Below are 14,098 nucleotides of genomic sequence, written 5' to 3'. Positions count from 1 at the left end.
TGCTTGCATGCACAAAAATTATATACCCTGTAATCTTATAATATTGTAAACCACTATTAACCATAAAATTTAAAAAATGGCTTAGAGGAAAGTAAAATAATAATTTATAGGACAGAAACCTTTCTAGAATGAATTGTATTTTATTCTTACTGATTTTAATCTTTTAATTTAATTGAATTTATTATTGGATAGAGGCAGAGAGAAATTGATAGGAGGAGAGGAAATAGAGAAGGAAATAGACAGAGAGGCACATGCAGCCCTGCTTTACCACTTGTGAAGCTTTTCCTCCTGCAAGTGGGACCAGGGGCTTGAACCCAGGTCCTTGGCACTGTAGTGTGTGTACTTAACCAGATGTGCCACTGCCTGGCCCCTTCTTATGACTTTGTATGTACTCTTTTTAATGTCTCTCATGGAGGATTTTTATCTTTTATGAATCTCTACCTGGTAGCCAGTGTCCCCTCCTTTAAAAAAGCAAACTATACTTATATTCTAGAAATGAAATTTTTAATTTTTTAAATTTATTTTCCCTTTTGTTGCCCTTGGTTTTTTATTGTTATTGTAGTTTATTATTGTTGTTGTTATGGATGTCATCGTTGTTAGATAGGACAGAGAGAAATGGAGAGAGGAGGGGAAGACAGAGGGGGAGAGAAAGATAGACACCTGCAGACCTGCTTCACAGCCTGAGAAGCGACTCCCCTGCAGGTGGGGAGCTGGGGGGTCCTTAGGCCGGTCCTTGTGCTTCGTGCCACCTGTGCTTAACTCACTGTCCGACTCCTGAAATGAATTTTTTAAAATGTATTTTTATAGAATATGCTCATGAGCATTTGAAAACTTAGTAAAAAAGTACTATTTACATACTCTCAGTTACATATTGTTTGAAAGAATCAAAGCTCTTTTGTGGACTCAGTATATTTCCAGCCAGCCATTTTTCATTGCTCTCTTAATTCATCCCTATCTTATAGCCGATGGCTTGTAAATTGAGTGAATCATTTCTGTGAGAGAGCCAAGAAGAGCTGTCATTGATCACACCAAGCAGTGGCATTCTTGACCTGTCTCTAGGTTCTTTTTCAACAAATATGTTTATAGTAGGTTTTGTTTTGATCATGGCATCACTCACTGCAGGTTGCTAGTAGTGCTGGGGACTGATGCACTTAATTTATTTAATGAGAGTGAGGAGTGAGGGAGAGAGCACATGTAAGTGAGAGTGCAAAGCAACAGTAGCATATGCAGTGCAGGGATAGAACCCAGGGCCTCAGGCATGCAAATCCTGGGCTATACTCACTTAGCCATCTTCCCAACTGTTACATGTTTATTTATTTATTTATTTTTTTTGCCTCCAGGGTTATCGCTCGGCTCGGTGCCTGCACTATGAATCCACTGCTCCTGGAGGCCATTTTTCCCCCTTTTGTTGCCCTTATTGTTCATTGTTGCTATTATTATTATTATTGTTATTGCTGTCGTCGTTGGATAGGACAGAGAAAAATGGAGAGAGGAGGGGGAGGCAAAGAGGGGGAGAGAAAGAAAGACACCTGCAGACCTGCTTTGCCGCCTGTGAAGCGACTCCCATGCAGGTGGGGAGCCACTTATAAAAGTAATGATAATTGTAAAATATGTTACTTAAAGAACATAGGAGTCACTCAAAATGTCTAACTAGGAAAAAAATGCTTAATTAAATACTTATTTGGAGAATTTTTCCCTGAAAATAGTGGGTTCTTTTTTGTTGTTTTTTTATTGGGGGGGTGGTAGGGGTATGTCACTGGGCTTCACTGCTCTGGGATTTTTAATATAAGAGAATGTGTGTGTGTGTGTGTGTGTGTGAGAGAGAGAGAGAGAGAGAGAGAGAGAGAGAGAGAGAGAGAGAGAGGACAGGGAGAGGGAGAAGGAGAGGGAGAGGGAAAGAAAAGTTTAATCCCACATGATAAAGGCTAGGCTCAAACCTGGGTTGCACAGTTGACAAAACAGACTATCCAAGCAAACTATTTTGCAGGCTTGAAGACAGGTTCTTAAATAGTCTGCAGGGTTGGCAAGATAGCTTGCTTGGATAGCACACTAACTTTGTTCAAGCCAGCTGCTACTGCATTGAAGGAAGCTCTGGTGTTGTGGTGTCCTTCTTTCTTTCTGTCTGAAAAAAAGTTGTTCCTAAAAGTGATAGCTGGAGGGAGAGGAAGAATTTTAGGTTAGTTAATTGGGAAGAATAGCTAGTACCTAGCTAGCACATGCCAGGACTAACAGATTCGCCAGGCTTTAGTTTACATGCAGCTGTAGAAAAAAAAAAAAATCCTTGTTCTGGTATTAAGATGGAGATTTCTAGAGATAGAGAAAGGTACTGTTTCAATTGATTAGAGCTGAGTGTTCACCTTTTAGTTTGCACATTCATATAAATTATTTTAGGGCTAAAGTAAGACAGTACTAAGTTGGATTACTTTTTTTTTAATTTCAGATTAAGTTGATTTGAAGATTTGAAAAAATAGTATATTTTAGGCAAATATTTAACCTGGGTTAAGTATATAAGATAACTAGTTGAATTTTATACTTTCTCTGGAAATTTTCAAAGTTTGCCATCCCAACTTTGAATATTGTGAATTCTCATCCAACTGGGAATTACTTGAAACTGTATTGCAGAGTGCATTCATACTAACATTTCTTTATTAATTTGCAAGCATGCTGGTAGCTCTTTTTACATGTTTGTCTGAGATTTGAGAATTTGAGTGATTCTATATAAATAATGATTAAAGATCATTTCATTTCTCTTTCCCAGTATGTCCTTTTTTTTAAAAAAAAAGTTTTTGTTTTAAATTTCCATTTATCTGACGGGTTGGCTTCAATACATCATTTATATTTCTTAATCTTTTTTCCCCCTTTCTTTCTAGCTTTGGCAAGCGTTCTGCAGGAAGCTTTAGGCGTGGCTGTGAATGCATTGTTCTAGAGCCTTCTGAAATGATTGTGGTAAGAATATTTCTGTGAAGACACCCCCCCCCAAAAAAAAACCTTACGAAGTAGAAGTACTTTCATAAAGATTTGTTTCACATATATATATTCAAAATGGATTTACTTATGAAAAAGAGAGAGAACCAGAGCATCACTCTGGCGTATGCATTATCAGTGCCTGCGAGTCCAAACTTTAGCTACTGTATTACTCCTAGGGCTTCTTATTAGACGTTTTATGAGTTTAAAAATGTTTCATAACTTTTTATTGTGGGTTTGAGTTAATAGTCGATCTTGCAGTTATTCATAGGACTTAACTAGCTGGAAAAGATGGAAGGTTTAAAAGGGCCAAGTACTTTAATGTTTGTTGCTTGACATGTATAAATAATCTTTGAAAGTAAAGACTTTAGCTCCCTAAATAATGATTAGAATTAAGTAAGATACATCTGTAGTCAAGCAACAGTTAACAAAAGCAAACTCCTTCCATTCCTTTACCTAGTTGAAGGGAAGTAGAGTCTAGTATACTGTTTAAATATGCTATTGAGATCAGTATCACTTATTTTAATGTAATTGTGTGATTTATTTAAGGCTGCTTAAAAATAACTATGAAAGAGAAAGGGGGCAGACATCACAGACACTAATTAGAGCATCACTTTGGCACATGCAGTGCTGGGGATTGAACTTGGCATCTTCTACTTCTTAGTTCAGTACTTTCCACTACTCTATGTGTACGTGATTAAACAAAACAAACACAACAAACAAACTAAAAACAATAAGGTATGACAGACACAAAATACAATGTTAAAGCATACTAGCAAATAGACCTACCCTGTGACCCTGCATTTCCTCTCTGAGGGATATATTCTAAGAAACCAAACATAGCCATCCAAAAAGATTTGTGTATACCTATGTTCAAGCAACACAATTGTAACAGCCAAAATCTGGAAGCAACCCAGGTGTCTAACAACAGATGAGTAGCTGAGCAAGTGTGGTCTATATACACAATGGGATACTACTCAGCTCTTAAAAATAGTGATTTCACTGTTTTCATCTTATCTTGGATGGAGCTCAAAGATACCATGTTAAGTGAGATAAGTCAGAAACAAAAGGATGGATTTGGGATGATCTCACTCATAGACAGAAGTTGAAAAACAAGATCAGATGGGAGAACACTAAGCAGAATTTGGACTGGCGTTGGTGTATTGCACCAAAGTAATGTGATGAATGAAAATGTGATGGATGAAAAGTTCCCAACATAGATAATCACTAATACTGATAGTTTGTCTTTACTTTTCACCCACCAGCCTATCAGGGAAGGAACCAGAAAGTAAATGATAGCCTAAACTTTATTCACATTTAACCAAATAGCTCATAGATGACCATAAGTATTTTTAGAGTGGTGGTGTTATTTCCCTGATGATGGAGAAAAGAAATTTCTTCAGATGGGAATTTCCTTGTCAAAGCAAGTTTAAAAACTTTTGGTATATTTCACAAATCTACTCTTCAATACAAGCTAGAATCAGAAAACAACAGATAAATACATAGATCTTTTCTGCAATAGATCTTGAAAAGTACTGTAGATTTTGGGACTCTGCTAGCGGTTTTTTTTTTTTTTTTAATATCTCTAAAAGACTTGATTTTCAAAATTCCTTGAAGATTTAAACTTTGAATTATACAAACTTCTAGGTCTGACTATGTGAAAATAATCTTAGAATTTAAATGTGCCTCTTGTGAGCAGTCACATTTTTACTAGATAGGTCTGATGAGGATTATTCTAATATAACTTAAATTCTGTTAGTCCATTCAACAGAGTTTCTAAAAGCCTAAAATGAGGAAATCTGTCTTCGCCTACAATGAGGAAATTTGTCTTCAAAACAGCACTGCTTATGAAGGGAGAAAGAAAGAAAAGAAACTGAATCCATGTAGCAAAAGTAGGAAGAGAAACCCTTAGATAATTTATTGGTCATTCTGTTGACAGTCCTGTTTGAATCATTTGGGATTTGGGGGTTTTTGCAGATTTACTCATATACATCAGATTTTTTTCAGTGTCTTTGTTAAGACAATGGGGCACTTGCTTTCATAATGTGATAATGTATCCTGTGAGATCTTTCACTAAAAAATCAGTACAAAGACTACTGAAAATATCCTTCCCTTTGAAACTTCAGGAAATTCAAGAGTTACCCATATTGTCCTAAGTGGAACTGAAAATGCCTCTTCATAAAAGAAAAATTACTCAAAGCCAATTAGTTCCAGAGAAGTTCCAAACACTGAAAAAGTCTGTCTGGTTTGGCTATTAATGTCTTTGCAAAATGAAGGAATGTGGAGTATCTGTAAGTTTGATTTTGTTTCCTAAGATAGAATGTTATATTTGAAAACATGAAGATTTAGGTTTTATTTTTCCACCCCAGGTGGACTATATGGATGAAAATGAAGAATATTTTCAGCGCCAAGCTTCTCATCGACAGTCTCGAAGGAGATTTAGAAAAATCAACCAGAAAGGTGAAAGACAAACAATTATTGACACCGTGGATCCTTATCCTGTGGGAAAACCACCTTTGCCTCGAGGCTATCATACGGTAAGTTATGAAGGCATGTTATTTTAGCTTTTTTTGGTGGGGGGGGTGGGGGGCTTTGTGAAAAGACATTGAGACATTCTATCTTTTACGAGCTGTTTCTTCTTCTGCTGTTCTTACTATCCAAAGTGTAGGCAATGCTGGAAACATGCACGAATCATTCTTAAGAGGTTTGAATAAGGTATCAGTAGGTAGTGCTTAACATTCTTTCTTTAAATTCAGAGTATCAGCTTTATGATGAAGACATTCAGTTGTAAATAGGAATATTTAAAATTTTTGTTTAAATTTTTACTTAATTTAAAATTGTAGTCTTTCTTTTCACCCCAGTGACTGGTGTTTACCTGTTTCTAATTTTAAAAAAATGTGTATATGAAATTTACATGTCATTTTCTTACTGTTACAAAACCGTGAGATAAGCATGTTCTTAAATGAATTTAAAAAATCTTAATATAAAGTTGGCTTGATGTATTTCTAATAGGTTCACATATCCCATTAAATGCTATCAAGCCCACTTGATTGCTGTTTCTTTCATAAGTTTTAGATGAAGCACTTTTGTTTGAAGAAACCAGTTGCTTTGTATATGACTCCAATATAATCAATTTTACAACTTTATTTTTCTATCATAGAATGCTTAGTTGCACTGTCCATTTGTCTCCAATGGCCAATCTAATACACAGTCATATTTGAGAGTTTCTATTTCCAAAAAGAAAATAGCTGATAGTTCTTATATTTAGATACTAGATGAATATTAGATACTTATTTTTAGATGGCCTAGCCATAATTACAGTACCATTAAAAGTTCTTATTTTCCATGAAGTTAATTCTAAGGTAAGTGGCAACTGCTTTACATTTCTTATTATTTTTTCACTTTGTGAATAAGTATAAATATAAAACACACAAGGTAGATATACACACATATATTTAAAATTACGTACTTGGTTTTAGTGACTAAGATATATTCTGTTTCTGAGAGTCCTTCACATTTAAGTATTTAAATATTAGTTTTGGCCACCAGCTAGTTATCCACTTACACTTCTTACTGCCCATGCTCTATTTTAATTCAACATGAATTCCATAGTTGAATCATTTCATTGAGCTCATTTGGAAAGGGTTGCATTTTGTTCATCATAAAGATGGCTTTGTCTGTTGACTAGACTTGATACTTAACACACACACACACACACACACACACACACACACACACACACACACACACACACACGAAAGGTTTTTTTTTGTTGTTGTTGTTCTCACTGTCTACAGAAGAAGGTAGAACTTTTTAATGTTGCTGTTTTATCAGGGAAGTAGGACATATAGATTTTTTAAAAAATCATACATATTAATAGTATTATATAGTCTAATCTTTTAGTTTAACACTAATATTATTTATGTTCTCTGCTTTGTCAAATTGAATCCCATAATGATATTATTAGTGGGAGTGTGAATTACTTTAAAATCTTGTGTCAAAGCTGATTGGGGGGGAGCTTGTAATCTCAATCTCTCCCTCTCCCTCTCTCTCTCTCTCTCTCTCTCTCCATCTTGCTCCCCACACTCATGAAATAATCCTACCCACCTCCTTCGTGATTTTCCTTTTTTTTTTTTTAATTACCTTTTAAAATGTATATGGTGTTATTACCATCTGCTTTTCTTTCAGTGGTTTTAAAAATGCCCTTCAAGGCTAGTGATACCTTTATTAGGGAAAAGTTATTAAAAGGGTTAAATTAGTCACTGTGGATCATATTCTAGTTTACTAGCATGCAACATGTTGGCAATTAATTTTAAATATTTGTGTTCACACCAACCACTCGAAATGCGAGAGCATGTACTTTTTTTTGGTGAGTTTTTTTTTTAATTTATCTAATTTTCAGATTTTTACCTAGATATATTATTATTAGTGTGGGAAAACAATACGTTTTTGCTTTGTATGTGCAGTATCACTGTCTAAAAAGAATTCTATGAAAATCACTGTTCTTTAGTAGCCCAAGTCATTGTTACTTATTCTTAACAAAACGGTTGTCTTTTGAATGATACTCATAGGAGGGGTTGAGTATAAAGTCTGTTTAATAGAATCACACGACCATACGATGGTGGCAGGGGCATGGCGAAAGCAGCTCAGGGAACATTATACAGACAGCCAGTTCTATATGGTCATTCTGAACCTAATTTTAACATTATCTTCATTTGGCAGATGTTACTATAGCATGTCTGATAATGTTCATCTTTTCCTTTCCTCCTTTATGGCACTCATTTCATTTTGGCTCAAAGGAATGCACTAAATCTCAGGTATCGTAATTTGTGTGCTGTCTTCTGATACTAACTTAATTTTACTTGTGAATTTGCATTCTAACTAATGAGTCTGTTATGTTGATGTGTTTTGCTTAGTCTTGCCCTGGGTTAGTTTTAAAAAAAGATTCTTGAAATGTTGAAATTTCAATTGGTGGTTTAGGTGATCACAGCATTCACTGCTTTATTTGTGCAAACCTAGAAATGAACTGCCCACCTTCTTTGAAAGAAAGAATAAAAATGCAGCCTACTTACTTTTAAATTTATTTTTATTTTTTATGAGTGATTTAATAATGATCGACAAGATTGTGGGATAAAAGGGGTACTGTTTCATACAGTTCTCACTATCAGAGTTCCGTATCCCATCCCCTCCATTGTAAGGTTCCCTATTCTTTTATCCCTCTGGGAGTATGGACCAAAGATCTTTATGGGGCATAGAGGGTGGGAGGTCCAGCCTACGTACTTTTAAACAACAGTTGACTACTGTTCCTTATAACCCTGCTTTGAAAGTAAATGAAGAGAAAAATATAGACATAATGAAATTTCTGACTTTTTGTTTTTTTTTAATGTGACAGGTTAGGGAGAACCCATTAAAAATTTATATTTTGAAGGCTGTAGGTGAAAGTTAAATTTTAGGAATCCCAGGAGAAATTCCTTTTGGAGACCATTGGTAAAACATAACCAAAAAGTAAATTAAAAATTCCTTTGTTTTCTTATTTGTGCTTTATTTTAATCAAATTTCATGCTTGTTTTTCATTGTCTTATCAAGAAGTTTATCATATTTTCTTTGTTCATTTCTTTTTTTTTCTCCATTCATTAATTTTTTAAATTTCTTTATTGGGAGATTAATGTTTTATAGTCGATAGTAAATACAATAGTTTGTACATGCATAACATTTCTCACTTTTCCACATACTAATACAAACCCCACTAGGTCCTTCCTCTGTCATCCTTTTCTAGGACCTGTATCCTAACACCCCCCCCCCCCCCCAGGCTTTTACTTTGGTGCAATATACCAACTCCAGTTCAGGCTCTACTTGTGTTTTCTCTTCTGGTCTTGTTTTTCAACTTCTGCCTGAGAGTGATATCATCCCATATTTATCCTTCTGTTTCTGACTTATTTCATTTAACATGATTTCTTCAAGCTCCATCCAAGATGGGGTAAAGAAGGTGAAGTCACCATTTTTAATAGCTGAGTAGTAGTATTCTATTGTGTATATATACCACAACTTGCTCAGCCACTCATGTTGGATGAGTGTGGATGGTTGTGTTGGCTTCCTTAGGATATATCCTTAGGAGAGGAATTGCAGGATCATAGGGTAGGTCCATTTCTAGCCTTCTGAGAGTTCTCCAGACTGCTCTACACAGAGGTTGGACCAATTGACATTCCTACCAGTAGTACAGGAGGGTTCCTTTGACCCCACACCCTCTCCAGCATTTGCTGCTGTACCTTTTCTGATGTATGACATTCTCACAGGAGTGAAATGGTATCTCATTGTTGTCTTTATTTGCATTTTCCTGACAATCAAAGACCTGGAGCATTTTTTTCATGTGTTTCTCAACATTTTGGATCTCTTCTGTGATGAATATTCTGTCCATGTCCTCCCCCATTTTTTGGATGGGGTTATTTGTTTCCTTGTTGTTGAGTCTGGCAAGCTCTTTGTATATTTTGGTTATCAGCCTCTTGTCTAATGTATGGCATGTAAAAATCTCCTATTCTGTGAGGGGTCTCTTTGTTTGAGTAGTGGTTTCTTTTGCTGTGCAGAAACTTTTTAATTTGATGTAGCCCCCTAGGTTTATGCTTGCCTTAGTCTTCTTTGTAATTGGACTCATTTCATTGAAGATGTCTTTAAAATTGATGCGGAAAAGAGTTCTGCCAATATTTTCCTCTACGTATCTGATAGTTACTGGTCTAACATCTAAGTCCTTGACCTACCTGGAATTTACTTTTGTGTTTGGTGAAATATAGTGGTTCAGTTTCATTCTTCTGCATGTTTCAACCTTTTTTTTTTTTTTTTTTTTCCCCCAAACACCATTTGTTGAAGAGACTCTGCTTTCCCCATTGAATAGTCTGGGAGCCTTTGTCAGAGATTAGATGCCCATAGGTGTGGAGGCTGTTCATTTCTTTCTTTCCTATGCATTGTCTAATTTTTGATTTTTCAGTGCTATCCTTTTGAAATTGTGGGCCATCTTTTGGGTTACCAGGAAATTTGGAGTTAGGAAGAAAAGTGTCTACATCTCTAAAAACTAATTGATGGGGGCTGGTGGTCGAGCACCTGGTTGAATGCACATGCGGTGATGCGCAAGAACCAGGTTCAAGCCCGCCCCGCCCCCCCCCCCCCCCCCCCCCCGTCTCTACCTGTAGGGGGAAAGCTTCACAAGTGGTGAAGCAGAGCTGCAGCCCCCCCTCTCTTCCTCCTTCACCTCCTCCTTCCCTCCCTCTCAATTTCTGACAGTCTATCCAGGAAATAAAGATAATTTTTAAAAAATCTAATTGGATAAACAATAAACTCATATAATTGTGTTTTTGCATTGCATTGACAAAGTCCATGAATAATTTAAGTTTGTCATCAATGTAATATGTTTGGCTATTGCAATAACTTTACCTTAAAGCAGTAAATATTTGCATAATTTTCCAACTTAAAACAGGGCAGTCACTTTATAAGAACACACAATTAAATCGCCACAGGTGGCATGATTGCTGTATTACTTTTTAGATGCACCGCTGATTGCTTTTTTCTTCCAGTTGTTTTTTTCCTTAGTGATTTAATAGTGATTTTCAAGATAAAGACAACAGGTGTATAGTTCCACACCCACCACCAAAGTTCTGTGCCCCTCCCCACCTCCCCCCAGATAACTACCACTAATTTTTAAATGATCTGGTCAGTTGTAGAAATTTGGAAACAATTTTAATTTGCACTGATATTTTTAGCTTTTATCTATTAAAGCTACATTTTGAAGATATATAACACATTAAAAGCTACATCAGTGTGTAATTAATACTTTTTTTTAGCATGAAATATCACCAGTTAGCCTAATTACCATTTAGAATTAGGAATTGAATTTATAATGTGCTCAGACTTATATGTATACCTCATGTACACATTTTAAAATTAGACGTGTTGCAATAGCTTAAAACAATTTCCTTCAGAAAATATGAATACTCTTAGAAATCCATGCAGAATGTTCTCAGAACATTTTTTTTTGCGAACTATATGAGGTTTGCAAAGAGAATGAACATTTTAAAATGCAGTGAGAAAGGAAGGTTGGAGATGGCGTTCATTAGCATTCTCTTACATCTTGATGAATTGAGGTTCAGGCTGTATTTAAGACTACTAGAATATAGACCATGGCATTAATCTTTAGTCTTACAATAGACGAAGAGCCTAGTGACAAATAGTAGGTGAGTCTCCTTGCAAAGGCTGAAAGATTTGGGGTCTCTGGGACTTGGCACTTTGAAGGAGTTTACCCTGTCTTTAGGGTATAGTAGGGATTTTTTCTTTCTTTCTGTCCCTCCAGGACCTATTAATGCAGGATTCCACTATTCTGCAAGGAAACCCCCCCCATTGGTTTTCAATTAGAAAGAAACAGAGAGGGAGAGGAAGAGAACCATATAGAGGAGAGGAACCACAGCACTGTTCCCCCATCCATGAAGCTTCCTCTTGGTGCTGTTCCTCGTGCTTCCATAGGATGCCAGGTGCTTGGATCTAGCCTCCTTACTCATGGCAAAGTGTGTGCTCTGCTGGGTGAACCAGCTCCTGACCCGTATAGTTTAAGTTTGTCTGTTGTTGTAAGCTCTCTTTGCATTCACAAATAGTATATTCTGGAAGTTTACATAGTCAGGGAAATCTGAGTTTCATAATAAAAATAGAAATGAGAAGCAAGCAAGGCTTTATTTAGGACCTTGCTGAAGGACTGTCTTAACTTTTACCTGCCCAATGAGAAAAGAAAACTGTACATCATTGTTACCTTTTATTTTCCAAAAGAAATTGATTGATTGATCAGCTGATTGATTATGAGAGAATGAGGGAGAAAACCAGAGTTCTCTTCAGCTTTGGCATACGATGTTCCCAGGAATTGAACCCAGCACTAGGTTCTCAGGAATGCAAGTTGACACTTCAGTAGGCTGAGTAGGACTCTAGTAGGACTGATCTCCCCAGTCCCTCCTTTTATTTTAGTGAAAAAACTTATCGGCTCCTTTCCCCATTGGGAATGAGCAAAAAATATACAGCAATATGAGACTAAAGTCTAAAGAAAAGTTGCTCTTCTAAACTTGTGGAGACTATTTGTACCAAGCGGCATTTCAAAAATGCCCAACCTCTTTAGGTTGGCTACATAATTAAAAGGTTCTCCATACTCAGGTTCTGATTTATTTCCTATTCCTACTTATCCCCAATAATATGGCTAGATTTTATATAAATTTGAATTAGGAAGACTTGAATGTTATGAACCATTTCGTGAAATTTCAGTCAGTGCAAAAACATTTAAATGGTGAAAACCCCTTGACTATGTAAAAGGATACTCCTTACAGATTTTAATAGTGGTAGTTCCTTTCCTACAATATAATATATATTTAAGGGCACCATTTAATAATCATCTATTAAATTTTTCTGTAGGCTAGGCTAGGCTTAGTTTAAAGTTCTTAGTGCAAGCATACTAAAGAAATAAATACACTGTATACAAAAAGTAATGTAATTTTAATTGAATTCAATGTAATAATACTATGGGAATGCTTTTATTGTAGTTAGTGATTGTATACTGTATAAATTTGGTATCAGTATCAAATTGATGTATATATTCTTGAGATCGTATCAAGACTTTTTTTTTTTTTTTTTGCCTCCAGGGTTATTGCTGGGGCTTGGTGCCTGCACTATGAATCCACTGCTCCTGGAAGCTATTTTTTCCCATTTTGTTGCCCTCGTTGTTGCACTTGTTGTAGTTATTATTGTTATTGCTGTCATAGCTGTTGCTGCTGTTGGATAGGACAGAGAAATTGAAAGAGGAGGGAAAGACAGAGAGGAGGAGAGAAAGATAGACACCTGAAGACCCGCTTCACTGCTTGAGAAGCGACTCACTGCAGGTGGGGAGCCGGGGGCTGGAACCGGGATCCTTATGCTCGCCCTTGTGCTTTGTGCTACCACCAAGCCCCAAAGATTTCTTTTCTTTTTTTTTTTTTTAAAGATTTTATTTATTTATTTATTTATTCCCTTTTGTTGCCCTTGTTGTTTTATTGCTGTCGTCGTTGTTGGATAGGACAGAGAGAAATGGAGGGAGAAGGGGAAGACAGGGAGGGGAGAGAAAGACAGGCACCTGCAGACCTGCTTCACCGCCTGTGAAGAAACTCCCCTGCAGGTGGGGAGCTGGGGGCTCGAACCGGGATCTTTAAGCCGGTCCTTGCGCTTTGCACCACGTGCGCTTAACTCACTGTGCTACCGCCCGACTCCCAAGCCCCAAGATTTCTATCTTATATAGAAATCACCCAACATGAGTTTTTCTTTTAGTTATTTCAATATTTTTTTTATAATAGGATGGATTTTCCTGAAAATTTGCCTATTCTACTTCTTTTATCATACAGAGGAAAATACAGTATTTTCATTTGTGCAAGAGTTCACTGATTTGTGCCAGATATGGGTCCTATAATGGCCTATTGGAGGAACAGAATCTTGCCAACAATGACTTTATCATCTCCTGGGGAATACAGATAAATGGGCAGCTGAAATCAGAGAATTCCAGGAACTAAGGTGGCCCACTGACAGGGTGCCTTTAGAAATCAAACATGGTTTCTTGAGTGCTCTAGATCTTGAGACTCAAAGGAAAGTCCTCTCCAACTCAGGAAAGCTTAATACAAATGTGAATTGTGGAATAAAAGAATAGAGGTGATGTGGAAAGTTTGTTGAGGAGTGAATATAGGTACCTTAATCTATTACTCTCCCCCCCCCCAAAAAAAAACCCCACCACCAAACATTTCCTCAAAACTTGCTTAATACTATTTGTCATATGCATAACTCATATTTTATATTTGCCCCAGAGAGTCTTTGAAAGAGAAGTGTGAGAAACATGCTTTGCTTTTCACACTCATTATCAGCAGGTTTACTGGTTCCTCTTCACCTAGATCGCGTTGCATTTTAAAAGCCCGCAGAAAGCTCCCAGTGGAAAGGCCTTTGAACAATAGGTGGACCTCGCTGCCGTGCCATATGTGCTGCAATTTCTGGCAACATGCAGCATGTTAAAACTACTGCAGTGGGCTGATCCACCTTGCTTTTAGGGAATCGTTTCCCCCTTTTTGCAGTTATAATCAGGTATTTATCTTGATTTAAT

General features: G+C 36.6%; 1 protein-coding gene across 8 annotated transcripts in view; it reads left to right on the top strand.

Annotated features, from left to right (window-relative positions):
* RAPGEF2 (Rap guanine nucleotide exchange factor 2) overlaps positions 1–14,098 on the top strand; it is a 269,320-nt gene that overhangs the window by 139,199 nt on the left and 116,023 nt on the right. For 6 of the 8 annotated variants that reach the window (XM_060178879.1, XM_016191411.2, XM_060178880.1 and 3 more), the window contains 3 exons: positions 2,871–2,946; positions 5,334–5,501; positions 7,764–7,781. In XM_060178879.1, the coding sequence (XP_060034862.1) occupies positions 2,871–2,946; positions 5,334–5,501; positions 7,764–7,781 (262 nt within the window). The remainder of the gene's footprint in view (positions 1–2,870; positions 2,947–5,333; positions 5,502–7,763; positions 7,782–14,098) is intronic. The other 2 variants (XM_060178881.1, XM_060178878.1) reach the window with 1 other exon arrangement.

This window comes from Erinaceus europaeus, chromosome 19 (genome assembly GCF_950295315.1).
Source record: "Erinaceus europaeus chromosome 19, mEriEur2.1, whole genome shotgun sequence".
Taxonomy (NCBI): Eukaryota; Metazoa; Chordata; class Mammalia; order Eulipotyphla; family Erinaceidae; genus Erinaceus; species Erinaceus europaeus.
The sequence above is the reverse complement of the archived record's forward strand: the minus strand, read 5'-3'. Positions and strand labels throughout refer to the sequence as shown.